The sequence below is a fragment of the Trachemys scripta genome, chromosome 1 (assembly GCF_013100865.1).
Source record: "Trachemys scripta elegans isolate TJP31775 chromosome 1, CAS_Tse_1.0, whole genome shotgun sequence".
Classification (NCBI taxonomy): Eukaryota; Metazoa; Chordata; order Testudines; family Emydidae; genus Trachemys; species Trachemys scripta.
Genome location: NC_048298.1, coordinates 342,508,367 through 342,534,661, shown reverse-complemented (window position 1 = coordinate 342,534,661; position 26,295 = coordinate 342,508,367). Strand labels below are relative to the sequence as shown.

At 46.0% G+C, this 26,295-nt stretch overlaps 3 protein-coding genes across 3 annotated transcripts; all 3 read left to right on the top strand.

The window, feature by feature from the left end:
* The first annotated feature begins 236 nt into the window (after window positions 1-236).
* LOC117872824 (olfactory receptor 52R1-like) lies at window positions 237-1,184 on the top strand. The gene has a single exon (XM_034761626.1). It carries the CDS (start codon window positions 237-239, stop codon window positions 1,182-1,184), a length of 948 nt encoding a protein of 315 aa, XP_034617517.1.
* Window positions 1,185-11,508: 10,324 nt separating this feature from the next.
* On the top strand, window positions 11,509-12,456 carry LOC117872816 (olfactory receptor 52E4-like). Its single transcript, XM_034761614.1, has one exon. It carries the CDS (start codon window positions 11,509-11,511, stop codon window positions 12,454-12,456), a length of 948 nt encoding a protein of 315 aa, XP_034617505.1.
* Window positions 12,457-22,473: 10,017 nt separating this feature from the next.
* On the top strand, window positions 22,474-23,427 carry LOC117872812 (olfactory receptor 52R1-like). The gene has a single exon (XM_034761601.1). The coding sequence runs from the start codon at window positions 22,480-22,482 to the stop codon at window positions 23,425-23,427; it is 948 nt and encodes a 315-aa protein (XP_034617492.1). The 5' UTR covers window positions 22,474-22,479.
* Window positions 23,428-26,295: the final 2,868 nt, after the last annotated feature.

Here is a 26,295-nt window from a genome sequence, read left to right as displayed (position 1 = left end):
GAATAGGCACTAGTAGGGTCAGTTGTTCATAATTCATTTCCCTGAATTATGAAAACACCATTTATCAGTGTGTGTAGAGTGACAAATCTGCTTCACCCATGAGAACACCTCCAGGAGTTCATGTAGTGTCACATTGTCTCTCCATGCAGGAATTTTGACTGCGATCATCACCCTAGAGCTTGGGCAGATAGGAGACACGGTTCTGCCTCAGAGTTGGACACCTTCTCCCCTACTCCATGTCAGATTCCAACACAACCGACTTCACCAACCCCTCCACCTTCATCCTGCTGGGCATTCCTGGCCTGGAGGTGGCCCATGTCTGGATCTCCATCCCCTTCTGCACCATGTACGTCATAGCCATCTTGGGGAACTTCACCATCCTGTTCATTGTGAAGAGGGAGCCGAGCCTCCATGGGCCCATGTACTATTTCCTATGCATGCTGGCTGTCTCTGACCTGGTCCTGTCCACGTCCATCCTGCCCAACACGCTGAGCATCTTCTGGTTCAATTCCAGGGAGATCGATTTCAGTGCCTGCCTCACACAGATGTACTTCCTTCACTGCTTCTTAACAATGGAGTCTGGGATCTTTGTGGCCATGGCTTTGGATCGTTACGTGGCCATCTGCGATCCCCTGAGACATTCCACCATCCTGACAAACCATGTGGTGGCCAAGATTGGCCTGGCCGTGGTGCTGCGTGGTTGTGTGTTCGCACTGCCCGCTCCCTTCCTGGCGAGGCAGTGGCCGTATTGCAGAACCAACATCATCCCCCACACACACTGTGAGCACATAGCCGTGGTGAAGCTGGCCTGCAACGATACCTGTATCAGTAGTTACTACGGCCTCTTTGTGATATTCTGTGTGAGGGGTGTGGATATGCTTTTTATCACTGTGTCCTACACCCAGATCCTCAGGGCCATCTTCAGCCTCCCCACAAAGGACACTCGGCTCAAGACTTTTGGGACCTGTAGCTCCCACCTCTGTGTCATCTTAGCCTTTTACATCCCATCTCTCTTCTCTCTCCTCATGCAGCAGTTTGGCCACAATGTGGCCCTCCATTTCCATGTTCTCATGGCCAACATGTACTCCCTGGTGCCCCCCATGCTAAACCCCATCATCTACGGAGTGAGGACCAGACAGATCAGGGGCAGGCTACTCCGGCTTTTTTCTCATAAAGGGACCTAAATTTTTCTCCTGGTGCTCTGGCTCTCAGACTGAGCTCCATACAGAACTGGCTGGTGACATGTTGCCTGGCTCCCTTACCTGAATCACTGAATGGACAGTAAAAGTGACATTCAATCCTTTCCTGACCACACTATGCTGTGTCGGACTGACAAACTGGGAAATCGGTCTGCGTACAATTCATTAACTCGTAGGGGGGGCATACTTCTAATTGTTGGTAACTGGACCCGCCCAGTGCCCCATCTCTTCCTGTGGGTCGCTCACTCTTCCCCCCCAATCTGTTGTTGAATTGTCTCTACCTCACCATACCTTGCTGCAGGGAGTTCAGTTCAGATTTTGGGGTGGGGAGGGCAATTTTACTGTGATCCCGATGGTAGTTAGTCACTTGCAAACTCTTGTGTCTTGGCAGATAACTTGGCAATCAGGTAAATAGTCGTCAACCTGTTCTTTCACCATGGAGGGCTGCTCACCTCCTCCCCATACTGTGTTGCCCAGGCAGCAGTCTGGGAGCTGACCTTGTCTTTGAAGACTGAAGGGAAAAAAGCATTGAGTACTTCAGCTTTTTCCACATCATCTGTCACTAGGTTGCCTCCCCCATTCAGTAAGGTTCCCACACTTTCTCTAACCACCTTCTTGTTGCTAACATACCTGTAGAAACCCTTCTTGTTACCCTACACATCCCTTGCTAGCTGAAACACCATGTTTTCTTTGGCCTTCCTGATTACACAGCTCTCCTCTCTGGGCTGATCCTTTGGCCCCTCTGGCTCTGGTCGGCACCGCTCCACTCCCAGCTCAGCCTGGGCCCCTTCTCTCTCCTTAGCAGTAGGAGTCCACAAAGAATAACAGGGAGTCTGGTTCATTTGCTACCAGTCACATTGAGTAGCAAACATGATTGAGCACTGAATCTCCTGTGTTCCTGCCCAGACCTGAAATGTGGCACCCAGAGTGTGGCAAAGACCCATAATGAGGCACAGACAAATATTATCCTTTCAGGGCACTCCAGATAGATTTGTAGATTATATGGCCACAAGGGACCCTGCTCTGACCTCCTGCATCACGCTGGCCATAGGGCTGCCCTTGATTAATTCCTTTTTGAACTAGAGCAGATCTTTGAGAATAAACATCCCATCTTGATTGTCAGTTGTCAAGGGCTGTTCCCCACTCTGGCACTTTGAGTGCAGAATGTGGGCGTCCGCAAGAGTCTTTAAAAGTATTTGATACTAAAGGCTGCCTTAAAATGCCCTAAGGTTAAAGATTCCCTGGCCGTGGACTGTTATCGCTGCCAACACCGAAATGCAAAAACCTCCCTGCGAATGCAGGAAAGTGCACTTGGGAATTCCTTCCTGGTGAGGTGCCCTCAAGCTCTTTTAATCCAACCCCTGGAGAGAGCTTGAAGGGGAAAAAAACCTTCTGTTTATACCAGCTGGGAAGTATGGAGCCCTAGTTCCTCTCAGTAATTGGGTTCAGTGGAATTAGACATGTTTACAGAGAACCTCCACCTTTAACTCCATCCTCTTTGGAACCCCCCTTCAGGTAGTTGAAAGTTGCTATCTAATCTCCCCTCACTCTTCTCTTCTGCAGGCTAAATAAACCCTGTTCCCTCAGCCTCTCCTCGTAAGTGGTGTGCCCAGCCCCCTAATAATTTTCATTGTCCTCTGCTGGACTCTCTCTAATTTGTCCACTTTTAGACCATTGCAAGTTGTTTGATGTAGTTCAACATGCCATTCAGATTAACAAACTAGCACCAGACAGTGTCATTAGAGCACTCATTAGATGGAGTGAGAACTGGCTAACTGATAGATCTCAGCAAGGAGACATCCATGGGGAATCATCATCCAGTGGCTTTTTTCTCATGGTTCGCTAAGGTCCTTAAGATGCCAGGGAAGATAATGGAGCAAGTAATTAAGGAAATTATCTGCAAACACTTGGAAGGTGGTAAGGTGATAGGGAACAGCCAGCATGGATTTGTGAAGAACAAATCATGTCAAACCAATCTGATAGCTTTCTTTGATAGGATAACGAGCCATGTGGATAAGGGTGAAGCGGTGGATGTGGTATACCTAGACTTTAGTAAGGCATTTGATACGGTCTCGCATGATATTCTTATCGATAAACTAGGCAAATACAATTTAGATGGGGCTACTATAAGGTGGGTGCATAACTGGCTGGATAACCATACTCAGAGAGTTGTTATTAATGGTTCCCAATCCTGCTGGAAAGTCATAACGAGTGGGGTACTGCAGGGGTCTGTTTTGGGACCGGCTCTGTTCAATATCTTCATCAACGACTTAGATATTGGCATAGAAAGTACGCTTATTACGTTTGCGGATGATACCAAACTGGGAGGGATTGCAACTGCTTTGGAGGACAGGCTCATAATTCAAAATGATCTGGACAAATTGGAGAAATGGTCTGAGTTAAACAGGATGAAGTTTAAAAAAGACAAATGCAAAGTGCTCCACTTAGGAAGGAACAATCAGTTTCACACATACAGAATGGGAAGAGACTGTCTAGGAAGGAGTACAGCAGAAAGGGATCTAGGGGTTATAGTGGACCACGAGCTAAATATGAGTCAACAGTGTGATGCTGTTGCAAAAAAAGCAAACGTGATTCTGGGATGTATTAACAGATGTGTTGTGAGCAAGACATGAGAAGTCATTCTTCCGCTCTACTCTGCTCTGGTTAGGCCTCAGCTTGAGTATTGTGTCCAGTTCTGGGCACTGCATTTTAAAAAAGATGTGGAGAAATTGGAAAGGGTCCAGAGAAGAATGATTAAAGGTCTTGAGAACATGACCTATGAAGGAAGGCTGAAATAATTGGGTTTGTTTAGTTTGGAAAAGAGAAGACTGAGAGGGGACATGATAGCAGTTTTCAGGTATTTAAAAGGGTGTCATAAGGAGGAGGGAGGAAACTTGTTCACCTTAGCCTCTAAGGATAGAACCAGAAGCAATGGGTTTAAACTGCAGCAAGGGAGGTCTAGGTTGGACATTAGGAAAAAGTTCCTAACTGTCAGAATGGTTAAACACTGGAATAAATTGCCTAGGGAGGTTGTGGAATCTCCATCTCTGGAGATATTTATGAGTAGGTTAGATAAATGTCTATCAGGGATGGTCTAGATAATATTTGGTCCTGCCATGTGGGCAGGGGACTGGACTCGATGACCTGTCGAGGTCCCTTCCAGTCCTAGAATCTATGAATCTATAAACCTAACTCCCACTGATGTCTGTCTCCAGGAGTCCGGCTGATGAGAGGAGCCTATTTCTACATAAGACTGTCAGCTATGAGCCCTCTCCTAGAGCGAGATGCCTAGAACAGGTCAGCGTTTTCTTGTGGAAGACCCGAGAGAGACGTGGGAGACCCAGATCCAAAATCTCTGATCTACCATATTTGGAGTAGGGACATAAACACACGTGTCCCACATCCCACGTGAGCGCCTTGAACAGCAGGCAAATGAGAATTTCACATGGGGCACACAGTATCTCCATTTGGAGCTCTTCCACTTTGTACAAATAACCTTTTAGGGGATTAGGGATTTGAATCTCCCACATTCCAAGTGAGGGCGCTAAGCCACTGTTCTATGGGATATTCTGGGGGTGCAAATACATAGACACGTGCACATAAAACACACATATCCGTATGCACTCACACACAGCGATACATGTGCACAAACACAGTTGCACACACACAGAGAGTTTCATGTGCGCACAGACAGGCATACATGCACACACACACACTTGTACGTACACAAATTCCCGAACTGCAAGGCCCCACCCAGGACGCATGATCTGAGGATGGCTAAGGGATCAGGCTTGCTGGGGAGATGGGCGGGGGAACACCACATTGGAGAACCCCACCAGAACTGAGGCCTGAGTGATGACTCCGAGCGGCTCATTAGCTGTGGGGCAGTGTCAGTACTCAGGTTGCTTTGTGAAGGCTATTGGTGGAATCTCCTACAGGGTCAGACAGCAGATGAGCTGGGGTTTGAGAAAGGCATTAGTGCCTAAATAATGTATTTTTCTAAGTGCCTTTGTGGATCTAGCCCTGGATGCCTTTTTGGAAGATGCTTTAGTCAAACAGAAGTTAAGGTTCAAAGCCAAGGACGCTGGCTGGCTACGTTGGAGGAAACAGTCAACTTCACGGACGTCCACCTCTCACTTTTAAAGAACTCTTTCCTCCCGTCTTTGTACAAGGACCAGGCTCCCTGCGGTAAAACAGATTTTTATCTGTTCTTCCCGCCCTCCAGTGGCTCTAATGTTCCAGCTGCTTGCCCTGCTAGAGCTGGGGTAATGCCCCTTGCTTAGGTGGGTAGCAACTGTAGCACCATCGTGGGAGGAGAACATGGTGTGATGCTGTATGATTGAATAATGACCAGTTTTATCATTGTTGCTACCAGTTATACAATTGCAACAAATGTTGTACAAAGTATGTCCTGTCAGGGGTCAATGGGAAAGTTATGATTTGCTCATTATGATTATCCTATTTATATGCAAGTAAAGCAGAGTTACACAAGGCGAGGGAAAGCCCAGTGCTCCCAGCCGTCTGTCTGGTGCAGCTGCTACTCACTGGCCCATTCTCTTTAGCCCCAGTTTTGTTCCCCCAAACATGTGCCCTGCTATTAAAGAATTCAGCTGCAGGAATCCAAGCGCCCTCCAACTGCAGCAGTCCTGGAAAGTCTGACTCAGCCTGGAACATTCGATTTCAATTCCACCTGGGAGAGACTGGGAGGAAATGAACTGAGAAGGAGAGAACAAATCCAATGCAAACACTAATCCACTCTCTATCCTGCCTACAGGGCCCCCCTTGTTCCAGGGCAGCGATGGGGGGAGGGCCAGGCCTCTGTCCCCAGGTCAGGCCCCCTGGCTGCCCTCTATCCACAGGAGTATTCGGTTGGTGTTCATTTTCCTGAGTCTGTTGCCCCGAAGTGACCCCAGTGACTGTGATGCATTGGCAGGTTTCTTAGTGAGAGGAGAAGTGGAGTCCTGGAGTTCACACCTCACAGGAGTGGGGAGCTCCCAAACTGCAGATAGTCCTGAAAACCTCAGATTTCCATTGAGAGGATGGCAAAGGCTCAGATTCTCTCTTCCAGCCTTTCCTCTGCATCCCACCAACGAACCATCCCTGCAAGAGCGGGAGTCCATTTCCCCCTTGGGGTAATGGAGAGACCGGGGTTAAGGCAGGGCAGTCAGGTCTCTTGGGTTCTGTCTCTCATTCAGACACTCAATCCCTGTGTTACGTTGGAAAATTCATGTCACCCTGTGTCTCAGTTTACTTATCTGTATAATGGGGATATGTTCATAATCACTTCCCTTTGCGAAGTGTTTTCAAGATCCTTCAATGAAAGGTGCTGCACAGCACGATGATAGTTACTGATGAGAATTACAGATCTCTGATGCCTTGGAGTCAGTCCAGTGTGCCTGGAGAAAGTACTTATGTCTCCCCTCAGTCACCATTCTCCAGATCTGTCTGTCTAATATCTACCCATCCCTCCTAGATATCTACAGGGTATCAGGCCCTACAGAGATCTACGCATTATCCTGAGTTTTCTTGCTAATTAACTATACATTTTAAATATACACAAATACACAGAGCAGCCAATTTCTCTGTGAGCACAGAGCCCAAGAGATCTCATCTCCCTTTGGGAAGATCCCTTATTTACTCCTAAAGCTGGATAAATAGCACAGAAGTGCAGACAGGCTTGTCTCCAGCCTGTTTACATCCAGATGCTGCTTCTCTGCTAGAGGTTAAGTGAACCCCCGGGATTGCACAGAGCTATATTATAAATGGTGCACACGTCTGTGTCGGCTCTCAGTGTGGGATGCTGCTGCAGATGCTGGGGTGAGAGAGGTGTGGGACACGGCTACCTGAGGAGGGTTCCCAGGGAGGACATTTCCACCTCAGAATTGACAGGTACCCATCTCTTGCTGAGGGCTCTGGCTGTTAACGGGGGTGGGGGGCAGAAGAGGGCTGTTACCTGACTTTTATCTGCTGGAAAAGGTGGAGGTGCTAGGGCTCCTCACTGTGGCAGTTATAAGAAATTGTCAGGGTGGACAAGACATCTTCTCTCCTAGCTTCATTCAAGAAATTGTCAAACTGTTATGCCTGAACCTTTAAAAAAACAAACAAACAAAAAACAATTCAGCCATAAGCAGATGACAGTACGGTAAATTTCAGTGCAAACACTTAGAATTTGACAAACTTATACACAACTGAAAATGAGGTCTTCTAATGGAAGGCGTTAGCCCCCTTAACTAAACATGGTGCCACCAACAAAACTTTCAATGGCTAATCCATTTGCGAATCCCATTCAGCTAAGCACTATGCTCCAATAATGTCTGTGGCAAGGAGTTCCACAGGCAAAATAGGTATTATGTAAACCATTTTCTGTTATCAGTGTTATATATTCCGACTATCAATGTAATTGAATGTTCCCTTTGCGTGTGTTATGAGACAGAGTATATGGAAATGCTTCATCTAGTTTCTTTATCGATAGATTCATAGTGTTCAAAGCTAGAAGGGCCCATTTGATCATCCAGTCTGACGTCCTGTATAACACAAGGCCATTAAATTTCACCTAGTTGCCCATGTATTGGGCTCCATAACTTGTGTTTCACTAAGCCTTCGTCTACAGTAGGATTTTACATCATAGAATCACAGAGCCACAGGGTGAGAAGGCTCTGCAAGGGTCATCTAGTCTAACTGCCTCCCAAGAAGCAGGATTTGTTGCATTCAGGACAGATGACTGTCCAGCCTCCTTTGGAAAACCTCCAGCGATGGAGCTTCCATGTTCTCCCGAGGCGTCTCTTCCATTGTCCTCCTGTTGTGATTCTTAGGAAGTTTTTCCTGAGATTTCCTCTAACTCTGCTGTGCTGTAGTTTGAACCCATTGCCTCTTATCTTTTGCTATATGGCAAGAGAGAACATTTCTCATCTCTTTTATGGCACCCTTTTAAGTGTTTGAAGATGGCTGTCATGTCCCCCTTTAATCTCCTCTTTCCTAACTAAACACACCCAGTTCCTTCAGCCTTTTTTTTCATATGGTTTTTATTCCATACCTTGGATCAGCTTTGTCTCTCACCTCTGGATATTTTCCATCCTTTCTATACACTGGTGCCCCAAAATAAACACAATACTCCAACTGAGGCCTGGCCAGCCCTGAGTTCAAAAATACTACCAGCTCCCATGATTTCATGTTATGCCTCTGTTAATGAATCCAAAAACTTCATTTCTGTGGGGTTTTTGCAATAAGAAAAAAAATCCACAACCCTGAAAGGTGAACCTATAGCAATCTAACCGCAGTGTAGACAGCATGAGGTCAACATAAAATTTTTCCATTGACCTAGCTACCACCTCTTGGGGAGGTGGATTAACTACGCTGCGGGGAGAACCCCGACTGTCCTTATAAGTAGTATCTACACTGATGCCCTACGGTAGCTTTCGCCTTCTAAGTGTGGACAAACCCTCAAGCAGATCTTCTATAAAAGCCTCCAGTCTGGATTTGCAGACATACACAGTTGGAGAATCCACCACTTCCCTTTGCAGTCTGTCCATATGGTTAATCACCCTCAGTGTTTCTTTTGCGTTTATTCTCCTATTATCACCCTCAATGCTAATCATTTGCCCTTGGAATTTGTCTGGCTTCAGCTTCCAGCCCCTGGGTATTGCTCTGCTGTTCTCCACTAGATTAAAGAGCCCATTATAACTCACAATGTTCTTCTCATGAACGTCTCACTTGATCGTCTTTTTGATAACATAGGTAGGTGTAACTCTTTAAGTCTCTCACTATCAGGCTTTTTGTCCAGCTTCAAAGCTTTTTTGTGGCTCTTTTTTGCACCCTCTCCCAATTTTTCAACATCCTTTTAAAATGTGAACCCCAGAATTGGACACAGTTGTTTTGCACCAATACCATATGCAGAGCTATAATCCTCCCCCTGTTCCAACCCACCAGTCTCCTGTTTATGCATCCAAGGATCACATCACCCTTTTCACCAAAGCATCGCATTGAGAGCTCACAATATGTTGGTTGTCCACAGTGACGCCAAAACCCTACTCAAGGCCCCTCTGTTCCATGATACAGTCCCATAGTCTGGGGGTTGGGCCTGCATTCCCTGTTCCGAGATGATAACTTTTCTTTTGGCTGTATTAAAACGCTCCAGATCAATCGGTAATCATGCCCTCGCTGCCTTATTGTAACTGCTCTGCCAGTCTTTGGTCATCTGCAAATTTTATCTACAGTGATTGTCTATTTCCTTCCAGATCACTGATCGAAATATTCGATAGCATCGGGCCTAGAACTGATCCCACAGAACCCAACTAGAAACAGCCCCATTCAGTGACAATGGCCCATTGGCAGCTGCTGTCTGAGATCTGCCAGTTTTTAATCCATTGTAGGTATGCTTCACTGGTATTGTACAGTGTTCATTTTTATCTGAATGTTTTCCCTCACCAAATTAAATGCCTCAGAGAAATCAAAGTCTATTGCATCTGTGAAGTTTCCTTGATCAACCAAATGCATTCTCATTAAAGGATGAAATTGGGTTTATTTCAGAAGATGGGTTGTTGACTGGCATTAATTATATTCCTAGACTTTTTTGTTAACTAATCCCAGACCAGCTTTTCCATTGATTCCTAAACTTGTCAAATCTTTTTCTTTTAAACTTTCCCTTCTTTTTTTATGCTTTAGAATTAACACAGAACTGCCCTGTATTTACCTTTTTCTATTTTTTTGGTCTCTGCTGCTGCCTGATTGTGTGCTTTTGCTTCCGAATGAGATGTGTGGTTGTCAGTTTGTAACTCCGGATTTTCTAAGTCTACGGTTCCATTATACATGTTCTTTAACACCTTCCTTGACTGCTAATGGAAAGGAAAGTATTTCATCACCTCATTTGATATGTGTACATCATGACACTGCTTTCCAAAAGCAGAACAAAACCATATCATGAATACATCTGCCTTTTCTGCAACTTTAACAAGTTTCTTTTCGTCCACTAGGAATTGGCTTAAACCTTTTCTAGTGTTTCTTTTGATTTTTCTCTGATATTTTTATGTCCCTTATCAATTTTCATAACTTCCAATATGTATTGCTTGCCATCTATTTTCCCTTTATCCCATTAGTTCTGTATTGCTTTCCCCACCATTATTGCTGCCTCATTTTGCCACTTAACTGGCTTTCTAGCCAAAGTTGGGCACTTTGATTCTGGAATCGAGGATTTCTTGCTATCTAATGAACTCTTCTTAAAGAACTTATTCTCATTTCCCTGTCTATATTTTTTCCTCCCAATCAGTTTTGCTGATAAATTGCCGCAGCTTTGGGGAATTAGCCCCTTTGGAGTACTAAGTGTCAATAGATATTACTGGTTGGGAACTGTTCTCTGTTTGTCCATTGGAAGGTGATCAGTTCCATTCTTTATTTTTCTCTCATCTATCATATGCTCCCTTCTTTGTCTCTTCTCTAAATTAAATAGTCTCAGACTTTTCATTCTGTCCACATATGGCAACCTCCCCCATTCTCATAACCTGTCTTGGAAACCCCCTTTTTATTTGCTATGTTCCTTATAGTGCTTGGGTGACCAAAACGGAGCGTGTGTCCAGAGCAGGCTATTCTCCACCGTATTCCTTTGACATCTGAACATTATCTTTGTTTTAGTCACTGCTGTGAATGAACAGGTGTTTCCATGGAACTGCTAGCAATGATGCACTGTGTTTCCGCTTCCCCCTCCCCCGTGGTGTGTAGCAGTTCATCGAATCATAGAATATCAGGGTTGGAAGGGACCTCAGGAGGTCATCTAGTCCAACCCTCTGCTCAAAGCAGGACCTAATCCCAGCTAAATCATTCCAGCCAGGGCACTGCCAAGACTGATCTTAAAACCCTTTAAGGAAGGAGATTCCACCACCTCCCTAGGTAATTTTGGATTTATTTCACCCTCAGATTTTGAGAAACTGGGTGAATGGAAAAATCCCTACAGCATATACCCTCTAGCCTGAGTTTCATTGCATTTCCTGCTGATGCCTATTAATTTTTCCCACACCACAACGTGTAAGAATTTTTGTTGCATGGAGCACCATACTATATGGAATAGGCATTAGTAGAGTCAGTTGTTCATAATTCATTTTCCTGAATTATGAAAACACCATTTATCAGTGTGTGAAGAGTGACAAATCGGCTTCACCCATGAGAATACCACCAGTAGTGAATGTAGTGTCTCATATTAACATTGTCTCTCCATCCAGGAATTTTTACTGCGACCATCACCCGAGATCCTGGGCACATACAGGAAGTCAGGGGAACGTATGGTACATGCCTCAGAGTTGGACACCTTCTCCCCTACTCCATGTCAGATTCCAACACAACTGACTTCACCAACCCCTCCACCCTCATCCTTCTGGGTGTTCCTGGCCTGGAGGCAGCCCATGTCTGGATCTCCATCCCCTTCTGCACCATGTACATCATAGCCATCTTGGGGAACTTCACCATCCTGTTCGTCGTGAAGATGGAGCTGAGCCTTCATGGGCCCATGTACTATTTCCTCTGCATGCTGGCTGTCTCCGACCTGGTCCTGTCTACGTCCATCCTGCCAAAAACACTGAGCATCTTCTGGTTCAATTCCACGGAGATAGATTTCAGTGCCTGCCTCACCCAGATGTACTTCATTCACTGCTTTTTAGCAATGGAGTCTGGGATCTTCGTGGCCATGGCTTTGGATCGCTACGTGGCCATCTGTGATCCCCTGAGGCATTCAACTATCCTGACAAATCCCATGGTGGCCAAGATTGGCCTGGCTGTGGTGCTGCGTGGTTGTGTGCTCGTACTGCCCACTCCCTTCCTGGTGAGGCGGTGGCCATATTGCAGAACCAACATCATTCCTCACACGCACTGTGAGTACATGGCTGTGGTGAAGTTGGCCTGCGCTGACATCCGTGTTAGTAGTTACTACGGCCTCTCTGTGGTATTCTTTGTGACTGGTCTGGATGTGCTTTTTATCGCTGTGTCCTACACCCAGATCCTCAGAGCCATCTTCAGCCTCCCCACAAAGGACACTCGGCTTAAGACTTTTGGGACCTGCGGCTCCCACCTCTGTGTGATCTTAGCCTTTTATGTCCCAGCTCTCTTCTCCTTCCTCACGCAGCGGTTTGGCCACAATGTGGCCCTGCAATTCCAAGTTCTCATGGCCAATGTGTACCTCCTGGTGCCCCCCATGCTAAACCCCATCATCTATGGGGTGAGGACCAAACAGATCCGGGACAGGCTGCTCTGGCTCTTTACTCATAAAGGGACCTAAAGTTTTCTCCTGGTGCTCTGGCTCTCAGACTGAGCTCCATACATTGCTGCCTGGTGACATGGTGCCTGGCTCCCTTCCCTGAATCTCTGTTTGTACAGTAAAAGTGACATTAAATCCTTTCGTGACCACACTATTCTGTGTCAGGCTGACAAACTTGGAAATTGGTCTGTGTACAATTCATTAACTCATAGGTTGTCCACAGTTCTAATTTCTGTTAAGTGGACTTTGAGGCCCCACTCAGTGCCCCATATCTTCCAGTGGGTCGCTCACTCATCTCCCTTCCCTCCATCAGTTGCTGGATTGTCTCCACCTTACCATACCTTGCAGCAGGGCTTCAATTCAGATTTTCGTGCAGCGGGGAGTCGTGGGGGATTTTACTTTGATTCCAATGGTACTTAGGCACTTGAAAACTCTTGTGCCTTGGCAGATAACTTGGCAATTAGCTGACAGAAGCAGTGTTTCTAATTCCTATATAGAAGAAATGTATAGAAGAAAGAAAATTAAATTAATAATAAATCTACTAAGCCCTTATATAAACATGTTTGACATCTTGTGGCAAGTCAGAACCATTTTCCCCATATCCATTGCGCCTGTTATCTCATCATAGAAGACAGTCAGGTTGGTCAAGCATGACTTGCCTTTTGTTAATCCATGTCGATTGATCCTGATTAAATTCCTCTCCTCCAAGTACTTCAAAATAGATTCCTTGAGGACCTGCCCCATGATTTTTCCAGGTGAGGCTGACTGGTCTGTTGTTCCCTGGTTTCTCCTTCTTCAAGGGGACTAGCTGGCTACGTTGGAGGAAACAGTCTACTTCCTGGACGTCCACTTCTCACTTTTCAAAATGTCTTTCCTCCTGTCTTGGTATAAGGAGAAGCGTTCCTTCAGTAAAATAGTTTTTTTTTCTGCTCTTCCCATCCTCCAATGGCTCTATTGTCCCAGCTACTTGCCCTGCTAGAGCCTGGGTAATGCCCCTTCCTTAGGTGGCTAACAGCTCTCGCACCATTGTGGGACGAGAACATGGTGTGATGCTGTATGATTCAATAATGACCTGTTTTATCATTGTTGCTACCAATGTTATACCATTGCAACAAATGTTAGAAAAAATATGTCCTATCAGGTGTCAATGGTGTCAAAGTTATGATTTGCTAAATATGATTATCCTGTTTCCTTACATTTATCATTTTTCTATCTGAAGTTATTAATATTTGCCAGGGTCTTGTATCTTATGCATGTGTTGTATTTTTGGATAACACCCCTCGGGTAGCATTTACATTAAGGACAGACAGCGATGTGTTGATGGCCCTTCAAGGACACTTAGCTCTCACAATGGGCCATAGAAGAAACACACTCAGAAAAAATATGGGCAATGGCTGCCCTTGTGAGGCATTGAAACATGTAAAGACAGGTTTCACAAGGGTAGCCGTGTTAGTCTGTATGAGCAACAACAACAAGGAATCCTTGTGGCACCTTAGAGACTAACACATTTATTTGGGCATAAGCTTTCGTGGGCTACAGCCCACTTCATTGGATGCATGGAGTGAAAAATACAGAAGCATGTATGTATATATATATATGTTCCGTACATGAAAAATGGGAATTTCCTTATGAGGTGGGGGGGTCAGTGCTTATAGAAACATGTTTGACATTTTGTGGCAAGTTACTTAAGGACACATAAGGACCACTTTCCCCATATCCGCAGCTCCAGTTATCTCAGCATAGAAGACAATCAGGTTAGTCAGGCATGATTTCCCTTTTGTGTTGCCAAGGGTAGAAGTCTGGGAGAAGACCTTGTCTGTGAAGACTGAAGGAAAAAAAACATTGAGTACTTCACCTTTTTCCACATCATCTGTCACTAGGTTGCCTCCCCCATTCAGTAATGGTCCCACACTTTCCCTGACCACCTTCCTGTTGCTAACATACCTGTAGAAACCCTTCTTGTTACCATACACATCTCTTCCTGGCTGAAACGCCAATTTTTCTTTGGCCGTCCTGATTACACAGCTCTCCTCCCTGGGCTGATCTCCTGGTCGGCACTGCTCCACTCCCAACTCAGCCTGGGCCCCTTCTCTCTCCTTAGCAGTAGGAGTCCACAAAGAATAACAGGGAGTCGGTTAATTTGCTATTGGTGTCATTGAGTAGCAAGCATCATTCAGCACTGAATTTCTTATGTTCCTTTCAACCTGCCCAGACCCAAAATGTTGCACTAAAAATTTATTTGTTCAAAACGGGATGACTCCAGCCAGAGATACTGTGTACACAACTGAAATTCACTCTAGCAAAAAGGTACATTTACAAGTTGAGAAAACAAAGATAAAAACTAACACCCCTTGCCTGGCTGTTTACTTACAAGTTGGAAATATGAGAGACTTGTTCAGAAAGATTTGGAGAACCTGGATTGATGTCTGGTCCCTCTCAATCCCAAGAGTGAACAACCCCCAAAACAAAAAGCACACACTAAAGCCTTCCCCTCACCAAGATTTGGAAGTATCTTGTCCCCTTATTGGTCCTTTGGGTCAGGTGTCAGCCACGTTACCTGAGCTTCTTAACTCTTTACAGGTAAAAGGATTTTGGAGTCTCTGGCCAGGAGGGACTTTATAGTACTGTACCCAGGAGGGTTGTTACCCTTCCCTTTATAGTTATGACACCCTGGATGCATTTTTGGAAGATGCTTTATTCATATCAATTCTAGCTCAGCAGTCTCTCGTTGGAGTCTGTTTTTGAAGTTTTTCTGTTGTAATATAGCCACCCGCAGGTCTGTCACTGAATGACCAGACAGGTTAACGTGTTCTCCCACTGGTTTTTGAGTATTTTGATTCCTGATGTCAGATTTGTGTCCATTAATTCTTTTGCGTAGAGACTGTCCGGTTTGGCCAATGTACATGGCAGAGGGGCATTGCTGGCACATGATGGCATAGATCACATTGGTGGATGTGCAGGTGAACGAGCCCCTGATGGTATGGCTGATGTGATTAGGTCCTATGATGATGTCACTTGAATAGATATGTGGACAGAGTTGGCATCGGGGTTTGTTACAAGGATAGGTTCCTGGGTTAGTGGTTTTGTGTAACTAAAGCAGAGTTACACAAGATAAGGGAGAGCCATGTGCTCTCAGCTGTCTGTCTGCTGCAGCTGCTACTCAACGGCCAGTTCTCTGTAGTCCCAGCCCTGTTCCCAAACATGTGCCCTCCTCTTAAAGGCCCAGGACACACTTCTAACAGCCAGGGCAGGGCTGTGCGTTTCAGCTGTCTCACCCCCACCCAGCAGCCTGTGTAACCACCCATTCTGAGTGCTGTTCCTCCTCCACCTCTCCCGTCCAACCACTTTGTGGTTTGTTGCACACAGTCACTGTGTCTTGTCTGAATTTGATTTAAAAGCTTCTTTGGACAGGGGTGTTTCTCTTTCTGTATTTGTGAAGGGCCCAGCACAAGGGGCCCTGAACTGGAGCGGGTCTCTTGAAGTTTCCAAAATACAAATAATTATCATACATAATCAACACAATTATCCAGGTAATTCAGGGCCTGACCCCTCCTCTTTGCCTTTAGCTACAGATGAAAGTCAAACCATGCTGGCCAGCTACAGAGTGTTAATAACTTTAATACAGGTGCACATGGCGACCCCCTTTCGGCTTGGACAGGAGAATTGATTCAGTCTCATCTCAGTGCTTAAAAACCCAGGTGAGAAAAACTCACTGGAGAAATATCCCCGATGAGTCAGATGTGCAGGCAGAGAGTTCAGCTGTGGGAACACAAGTGCCTTCCAGCTGCGGCAGTGCTGGAAAGTCTGACTCAGCCTGGAACATTAGATTTCAGTTCCACCTAGGAGACACTGGGAGGAAATGAAGCAAGAGGGAGAGAACAAATCCAATGCAAACACTACTCCAGACTCTATCCAGCCTACAGGGCCCCCCTTGTTCCGGGGCAGCTGTGGGGGGAGGGTCAGGCCTTTCTTCCCAGGTCAGGCCCCCGACTACACTCTATCCACAGGAGCATTCTGTTGGTGTTACTTTTCCTGAGTCTGTTCCCCCCAAAGTGACCCCAGTGACTGTGATGTGATGCCAGGTTTCTGAGTGGAAACGGAAGTGGAGTCCTGGAGTTCACAGCCCACAGGAGCGGGGAGCTCACAGACAGCAGATAGTTCTGAAAACCTCAGATTCATCTTAAAGGATGGCAAAGGATAAGGCTCCCTCTTTCAGCCTTTCCTCTGCATCCCATCCAATGAACCATCCCTGCCAGAGCGGGACTCCATTTCCCTCTTGGCAGGATGGAGAGACCGTGGTTAAGGCAGGGCAGTCAGGTCTCCTGGGTTTTGTCTCTCATTCTGACACTCAATCCATGTCAATTCATGTTGTCCTGTGCCTCAGTTTACTTATCTGTATAATGGGGATATGTTAATAGTCACTTTCCTTTGCTAGGTGTTTTCAAAAGCTTTCAATTAAAGGTGCTGCACAACATGGTGAGAGTTGCTCATGAGAATTACAGATCTCTGATGCATTAGAAACCGTCCAGTTGTAAGGGGAGACTTTGGCAAACCAGTAAAGTGCTTGAAACCACTATGGCTTATTGTTAAAGGCGGCCTAGTCAGCAAGCTGTAAATTGGCCATGCAGCAATCTCAGCATGACCAAGGCGGGGGGGGGAGTTTTGGGGTGCCACAGAAAGGGCAGCTTGACCCCGTGTCCTTCCTGATAAGAATTGTGTTGAAGTTGCTGATACGTGCATTTTAGAAGAGCAGGATATGCCCCGGGAATGTCTATTGGGGTCTCAGGGAAAAACCCACACCTGGTTAATCAATAATCAGAAGGAACCTCTTGCTTGATCATTGAAACTGCTTACTTATCAAGGTTTCTTTAAGGGACATGTCATTCTATGACTAATGTATAAATAAGGGGAAAAGCTTGAGATAGTTGGACTCAATTAAGGACTCTTCTGGTCTCTTTTTGGACTCTCCCGCTGGATACATCTTATGGTCCCCACCGGCAAATGGAAGATTTGGCCACCAGAGCCTGCTGCTGTGTCATTCAAGAGCCACACTCAGCGTCAGTAATTATCGAGGGTTGGGAGTGTTTTACTAACTTGTTGCGGACGTGTGTAAGTGCTTGACAGTAAGTAAAGTTTAGCTTTAAGTGAAAGCACTCTTATGTTGTCCTGTTTGTGCCAGCCATCTATCCGTTGGATGGCCATGTCTCCCCTGATTTATTTCCTGACACCTCCTCACACAGAGTAAAAGTTACCAAGAGCTTCAGGTTAAAAGAACCCCAGGTAACACAGTGTGCCTGGAGAAAGTACTTGTGTCTCCCCTCACTCATGATTCTCCAGATTTGTGTGTCTAATATCTACCCATCCCTCCTAGATTTCCATAGGGTAGCAGGTCCTATGGAGATCTAGGCATTACCCCTGTTTTCTTCCTAATTAACTATATAGTTTAAATATACACAAATAGACAGAACAGCCAATTCGTCTCTGAGGACAGAGTTTTCATCTCCCTTTGGGAAGTTTCCTTAATTACTGTTTACCGCTAAAGCTGGATAAATAGCACAGAAGTGCAGACAGTCTTATCTCCAGCCTGTTTACATCCAAATGTTGATTCTCCACTAGAGGCTGAGTGAAACCCCATGGGATTGCACAGAGCTATATTATAAACAGTGCATGCCCCTGTGTCAGCTCTCGGCATGGAATCTGCTGGGGGTGACAGAGGTGTGGGACACGGCTACCTGAGGGGGATTCCCAGGGAAGACACTTCCCTCTTAGAATTCACAGGTACCCATCTCTTGCTGAGGAGCTCACCTGCTCAACAAACCCAGGCCTCTGGCTGTTAACAGGTAAGACAACTCCCACCTGTTCATGCTCTCTGTATGTGAATATATATATCTTCTCAATATATTTTCTATTCTATGCATCTGAAGAAGTGGGATGTAGCCCACAAAAGCTTGTACTGAAACAAATTTGTTAGTCTCTAAGGTGCCACAAGTACTTCTGTTCCTTTTGCTGTTAACAGGGGGAATGTTATCTGACTTTTATCTGCTAGAGAACGTGGAGGAGCCAGGGTTCCTCACTGCGGCAATTATAAGAATTCTTCAGCATGGGCAAGACATCCTCTCTCCTAGCTTCATTCAAGAAGTCATTGAAATATTATGCCTGAAACTTTAAAAAAAATCAGCCATAAGCTGATGCACAGTGCGGCAAATTTCAGTCCAAATGCTTAGAGTTTGGTAAACTCATATGCAACGCAAAATGAGGTCTTCTAATGCAAAGTGTCAGTCCCCTTAACTAAAGGTGGTGCCACCAGCACCACTTTCAGTGGCTAATCCATTTGTGAATCCCATTCAGCTAAAGTTCTTTGCTCCAATAATGTCTGTGGCAAGGAGTCCTACAGGCAAAATACATATTATGTAAACCATTTTCTGTTATCAGTGTTATAGATTCCGACTATCAATGTAATTGAATGTTCCCTTTGCGTGTGTTATGAGACAGTGTAAATGTAAATGCTTCATCTAGTTTCTTTATCCACCGATTCATAGCGTTCAAGTCCAGAACGGCCCATTTGATGTCCAGTCTGACCTCCTGTTTAACACAGGCCAGTAAATTTCACCTAGTTTTACCCCTGTATTGGGCTCCATAACTTGTTTTTCACTGAGCCCTCGTCTACAGTAAGATTTTACATCATAGAATCACAGAGACACAGGGTGAGAAGGCACCACAAGGGTCATGTAGACTAACTGCCTGCCGAGAAGCAGGATTTGTTGCATCCAGGACAGATGACTGTCCAGCCTCCTTTGGAAAACCTCTAGCAAAGGAGCTTTCATGTCCTCCCAAGACGTCTCTTCCATTGCCCTCCTGTTCTGCCTCTTAGGAAGTTTCCTGAGATTTCCTCTAACTCTGCTGTGCTGTAGTTTGAACCCATTGCCTCTTGTCTTGTGCTATGTGGTAATAGAGAACATTTCTCCATCTCTTTTATGGCACCCTTTCAAGTGTTTCAAGACTGCTACCATGTCTCCCTCTAATCTCCTCTTTCCAAACTAAACACACCCAGTTCCTTCAGCCTTTTTTTCATATGGTTGGTATTCCATACCTTGGATAAGCTTTGTCTGTCACCTTTGGATCTTGTCCAGTTTTTCGACATCCTTTCTTTCCACTGGTACCTGGAACTAGACACAAAACTGCAGCTGAGGCCAGACCAGTTCCGAGTAGAAGAATACTATCACCTCCTATGATTTTGCATGTTATGCTCCTGTTAATGAAACCCAAAACTGAATTTCTGTGGGTTTTTTTGCAATAAGAAAAAAATCCACAGCCATGAAAGATGTACCTATAGCAACCTAACCCCGATGTAGAGAGCATGAGATCAACATAAAATTCTTCTATCGACCTAGCTACCACCTTTCTGGGAGGTGGATTACCTGCGCAACCGGGAGAACCCCTGCTGTCCTTGTAAATAGTGTCTACACTGAAGCCCTATGGTAGTTGTAGACTTTTAAGTGTGGACAAGCCCTCAAGCAGATATTCTAGAAAAGCATTGATTCTTTAGCCTGATATGTAGAGCTCAGGAACCCACCACTTCCCTTCTCAGTTTCTTTCAATGATTAATCACCCTCAGTGTTTATTCTCAAGTATCAGAGGGGTAGTCGTGTTAGTCTGGATCGGTAAAAAGTGACAAAGAGTCCTGTGGCACCTTATAGACTAACAGAGGTATTGGAGCATAAGCTTTCGTGGATGAATGTCCACTTCGTCAGACGCATGAGTGTTTATTCTGTTCATTCTCTTATTACAACTCTCAGTGCTAACCATTTGCCCTTGGACTTAGTCTGGTTTCAGCTTCCAGACATTGGGTCTTGCCTTTCTCTGCTAGATTAAAGAGCCTATTATAACCCACACTTTCTCCTCATGAACGTATCACTATATTATCTTTTTGATAACAGAAGTAGGTGTAACTCTTTAAGTCTCTTACTGCCAGGCATTTTCTCCAGCTTCAAAGCATTTTTGTGGCTCTTTTTTGCACTCTCTCCCAATTTTTCAACATCCTTTTTAAAATGTGGACCCCAGAATTGGATGCAGTTGTTTTGCATCAATCCCATGTGCAGAGGTAAAATCCTTCCCCTGCTCCAACTCTCCACTCTCCTGTTTATGTATCCAAGGATCACATCACCAGTGGCGTAGCCAGGTTCCAACAGCAAGGGGAGCAAACATTAAAAAGGCGCCCCCCCTTGGCTCCTCCTCCAGCCGCTTCGCGCTGGTCTGCCGCGCGGTCCCCCCCCCCTAGCTACTCCGGCTGCACCGCCCCCCCGCCCCATGGCTGCTCCGGCTGCACTGTGGGCTGCCACGCTGCGCCCCCCTCGCTCCTCCAGTTGTGCCCCCCACATGGCTCCTCTGGCAGTGCTGTGCCACCGCTGAGCCCCCCCCCCATGGCTCCTCCGGCTACGCAGCCCCCGTGGCCATCCCATGGCTCCTCCGGCAGTGCTGTCCCCCCCTTGCCTGCAGGAGCCCAGCACCAGTGTAAGGACACAAACAGCTCCTGCTCCCCATTCCCTACTTTGGGTGTAGTGAGCATGCCCACCCAAACTGAGCATGCCCAGTAACCTTCACTTTTGCCACTGCCCTCTCTGTGCCGGCCCGGCAGGCCAAGCTCAGAGCAGAGCGTGGGCCCCGCCCACTGGCGCCATGGTAACCCCTAACTTAGGTGCCGCTTTTGGAAAATGTGCTGAGGGGAAGCGACTGCGTCCCCTGCACCCCCCCAGCTACGCTACTGCACATCGCCCCTTTCACCACAGCATCGCACTGGGAGCTCACGAAATGTTGGTCGTCCACAATGACCCCAAAATCCTTTTCAGGGCCCCTCTGCTCCATGATACAGTCCCGTAGACTGGGGGTTGGGCCTGCATTCCCTGTTCCGAGATAACTTTTCTTTTGGCTGTATTAAAAGGCTCCAGATCAATCGGTTTGCCTGCCCTTGCTGCCTTATTGTAACTCTTCTGCCAGTCTTTGGGTCGTATGCAAATTTTATCTGCAGTAATAATCTGTTTGCTTCCAGATCAGTGGTCAAAATATTCGATAGCATTGGGCCTTAGAGCTGATCCCGCAAAACCCCACTAGAAACAGCCCCATTTGGTAACAATGGCCCATTGGCAGCTGCTGTCTGAGATCTGCCAGTTTTTAATCCATTGTAGGTGTGCTTCACTGGTATTGTAGAGTGTTTGTTTTTATCTGAATGTTTTCCCTTACCAAATTGAATGCCTCAGAGAAATCAAAGTCTACTGCATCTGTGAAGTTTCCTTGATCAGCCAAAGGTACTCTCATTAAAAGATGAAACTGGGTTTATTTCAGAAGACTGGTTTTCCATAAACCCTGTTGTTGACTGACATTAATGATATTCCTAAACTTTTTTGTTAATTAATCCCATACCAGCTTTTCCATTCTTTCCTAATCCTGTCAAATCTTTTTTTTTTAACTTTCCCATCTTCTTTTATAGTTTAGAGTTAACACAGAACTGTCGTGTATCTACCTTTTTTATATTTTTGGGCTCTGCTGCTGCCCATATTTTGTGTGCTTCTGCTTCCGAACAAGAAGTGTGGTTGTTTGGTCAGTTTGTAACTCTGATGTTCGTTTCTCTAAGGTTCCATTATACATGCTCTTTAACAGCTTCCTTGACTGCTAATAGACTGGAAAGTATTTCATCACCTCATGTGATATTTGTACATCATAACACTTCTTTCCAAAGGCAGAACAAAACTATATTGTGAATAAATCTGCCTTTTCTGCAACTTTAACGAGCTTCTTTTCACCCACTAGGAATTGGCTTAAACCTTTTCTAGGATTTCTCTTTATTTTTCCTCGATGTTTTTTATGCCCCTTATTAATTTTCAGACCTTTCAATATGTAGCGTCTCATATTAACATTGTCTCTCCATGCAGGAATAGGTACTACGACCATCACCCTAGAGCTTGGGCACATACAGGAAGTCAGGGGAATGTATGGTATATGCAGGAGACACGGTTCTGCCTCAGAGTTGGACACCTTCTCCCCTACTCCATGTCAGATTCCAACACAACCGACTTCACCAACCCCTCCAACTTCATCCTGATGGGCATTCCTGGCCTAGAGATAGCCCATGTCTGGATCTCCATCGCCTTCTGCACCATGTATGCCATAGCCATCTTGGGGAACTTCACCATCCTGTTCATTGTGAAGATAGAACCTAGCCTCCATGAGCCCATGTACTATTTCCTCTGCATGCTGGCTGTCTCTGACCTGGTCCTGTCTACATCCACCCTGCCCAAAACGCTGAGCATCTTCTGGTTCAATTCCAGGGAAATCGATTTCAATGCCTGCCTCACCCAGATGTACTTCATTCACTGCTTCTTAACAATGGAGTCTCGGATTTTTGTGGCCATGTCTTTTGATCGCTACGTGGCCATCTGCCATCCCCTGAGACATTCCACCATCCTGACAAACCCTGTGGTGGCCAAGATCAGCCTGACCGTGGTGCTGCGTGGTTGTGTGCTCGTACTGCCCACTCCCTTCCTGGCGAGGCAGTGGCCATATTGCAGAACCAACATCATTCCCCACACATATTGTGAGCACATAGCTGTGGTGAAGCTGGCCTGCAACGATACCCGCGTCAGTAGTTACTACGGCCTCTTTGTGGTATTCTTTGTGACTGGTCTGGATATGGTTTTTATTGCTGTGTCCTATACCCAGATCCTCAGGGCCATCTTCAGCCTCCCCACAAAGGACACCCGGCTTAAGACTTTTGGGACCTGCGGCTCCCACCTCTGTGTCATCTTAGCCTTTTACATCCCAGGTCTATTCTCCTTCCTCACGCAGCGGTTTGGCCACAATGTGGCCCTCCATTTCCATGTTCTCATGGCCAACATATACCTCCTGGTGCCCCCCATGCTAAACCCCATCATCTATGGAGTGAGAACCAGACAGATCCGGGACAGGCTGCTCCGTCTCTTTCCTCATAAAAGGACCTAAAGTTTTCTCCTGGTGCTCTGGCTCTCAGACTGAGCTCCATACAGTGGTGACTGGTCACATGTTGCCTGGCTCCCTTCCCTGAATCATTGACTGGACAGTACAAGTGATATGAAATCCTTTCCTGACCACACTATGCTGTGTCGGACTAACAAACTGGGAAATTGGTCTGCGTACAATTCATTAACTCATAGGGTGGCCACAGTTCTAATTGCTGTTACTTGGACTTTGAGGACCCGCCCAGTGCCCCATCTATTCCCGTGGGGTGCTCACTCTTCTCTCCCCTCACCCATCTGTTGCTGAATAGTCTCTACCTCACCATACCTTGCTGCAGGGACTTCAGTTCAGATTTTTGGGTGTGGGGAGGCAACTTTACTGTGATCCCGATGGTACTTATGTACTTGCAAACTCTTGTGTCTTGGCAGATAACTTGGCAATTAGCTGACAGGAGCAGTGTTTCTAATTCCTATATAAAAGAAAAAAAAAAGTAAATAAATCTATTAAGCTCTTATATAAACATGTGGTGGCCAAGATTAGCCTGGCTGTGGTGCTGTGTGGTTGTGTGCTAGTACTGCCCATTCCCTTCCTGTCGTTTACACAGATCCTCCACCTTTAACTCCATCCTCTTTGGAACCCCCCTTCAGATAGTTGAATGCTGCTATCAAATCCGTCCTCACTCTTCTCTTCTGCAGACTAAATAACCCCAGTTCCCTCAGCCTCTCCTCGTAAGTCGTGTGCCCCAGCCCCCTAATCATTTTCATTGCCCTCCGCGTGACTCTCTCTAATTTGTTCACATTTAGACCATTGCAAGTTGTTTGAGCTAGTTCAACATGACATTCAGATTAACAAGCTAGCACTAGACTGTGTCATTATAGATTCATAGATTCTAGGGCTGGAAGGGACCTTGAGAGGTCATCGAGTCCAGTGCCCCGCCCTCATGGCAGGACCAAATACTGTCTAGACCATCTCTGATAGACATTTATCCAACCTACTCTTAAATATCTCCAGAGATGGAGATTCCACAATCTCCTTAGGGAATTTATTCCAGTGTTTAACCACCCTGTCTGTTAGGAACTTTTTCCTAATGTCCAACCTAGACCTCCCTTGCTGCAGTTTAAGCCCTCATTAGATGGAATGAGAACTGGCTAACTAATGGATCTCAGCAAGGAGATGTCCATGGGCAATCATTGTCCAGTGTTTTTTTTTTCTCATGGTTCACTAAGGTCCTTAAGAACCTAACTCCAACTGATGTGTGTCTCCAGGAGTCCGGCTGATGAGAGGAGACTATTTCTACATGGGACTGTCATCTGTGAGGCCTCTCCTAGAGTGAGATGCCTAGAACATGTCAGCGCTTTCTTGTGGGAGACCCGAGAGAGACGTGGGAGACCCAGATCCAAAATCTCTGCTCTACCATACTTGGAGTAGGGAAGTAAACACACATCTCCCACATCCCACGTGAGCGCCCTGAGCAGCAGGCAAATGAGAATTTCACATGGGGCACACAGTATCTCCATTTGGAGCTCTTCCACTTTGTACAAATAAACTTTTAGGGGATTAGGGATTTGAATCATCCGCATGCCAAGTGAGGGCACTAAGCCACTGATCTATGGGATATTCTGGGGGTGCAAATACATAGATACATGTGCACATAAATACACACATACCCACATGCCCACACACAGAGAGATGCATGTGAGTGCAGACACACAAAGGTGCACATACACAAACACGTACACACAAGAGGACATGCACACAGACACACTTGTATGTACACACATTCCTGAACTGCAAGGCCCAACCCAGGACGCATGATCTGAGTATGCCTAAGGGATCAGGCTTGCTGGGGAGATGGGCGGGAGAACACCACATTGCAGAACCCATCCAGAATTGAGGCCTGAGTGAAGTCTCTGAGCAGCTCGTTAGCTGTGGGGCAGCGTCAATACTCAGGTTGCTTTGTGAAGGCTATTGGTGAAATCTTAGGCTCCTACAGGGTTAGACAGCTGATGAGCTGGGGTTTGAGAAAGGCATTAGCACAGAATTCAGTATTTTCCTAAGGTCCTTTGTAAATCTAGCCCTGGATGCATTTTTGGAAGATGCTTGAGTCAAACAGAAATTAAGGTTCAAAGCCAAGGACGCAGGCTGGCTACGTTGGAGGAAACAGTCTACTTCACTTTTAAGGACTCTTTCCTCTTGTCTTTGTATAAGGAGCAGGGTCCCTGCAGTAAAGCAACATTTTATCTGCTTTTCCTATCCTCCAATGGCTCTAATATCACAGCTATTTGCCCTGCTCGAGACTGGGTAATGCTCCTTGCTTAAGTGGCTAACAGTTCTCGCCCCATAGTGGGGCGAGAACATGGTGTGATGCTGTATGAGTCAATAATGACCAGTTTTATCATTCTTGCTACCACTGTTGTACAATTGCAACAAATGTTGTACAAAGTATGTCCTGTCAGGTGTCAATGGGAAAGTTATGATTTGCCCAGTATGATTATCCTGTTTATATGCAAGTAAAGCAGAGTTACACAAGGTGAGGGAAAGCCCAGTGTTCCCAGCTGTCTGTCTGGTGCAGCTGCTACTCACTGGCCAGTTCTCTCTAGCCCCAGCCTTGTTTCCCAAACATGTGTCCTGATCTTAAAAGCTCAGGATGTACTTCTAACTGCCAGGGCAGGGCTGTGCATTTCCGCTGTCTCATATCCACCCAGCAGCCTGTGTAACCACCCATTCTGAGTGCTGTTCTACCTCCACCTCTTCCGCAACTCTTGTTGCACAGAGTAGCTGTGTCTTCTCTGAATTTGATTTCTAATAGGGTTACCATATCTCATAAATAAAAAAAGAGGACCCTCCACGGGCCCTGGCCCCGCCCATTTCCCC

Excerpts from the sequence above, each read along its gene's own strand:
- LOC117872824 (XM_034761626.1), top strand. The coding sequence starts at position 237 with ATGTCAGATTCCAACACAACCGACTTCACCAACCCCTCCACCTTCATC.
- LOC117872816 (XM_034761614.1), top strand. The coding sequence starts at position 11,509 with ATGTCAGATTCCAACACAACTGACTTCACCAACCCCTCCACCCTCATC.
- LOC117872812 (XM_034761601.1), top strand. The coding sequence starts at position 22,480 with ATGTCAGATTCCAACACAACCGACTTCACCAACCCCTCCAACTTCATC.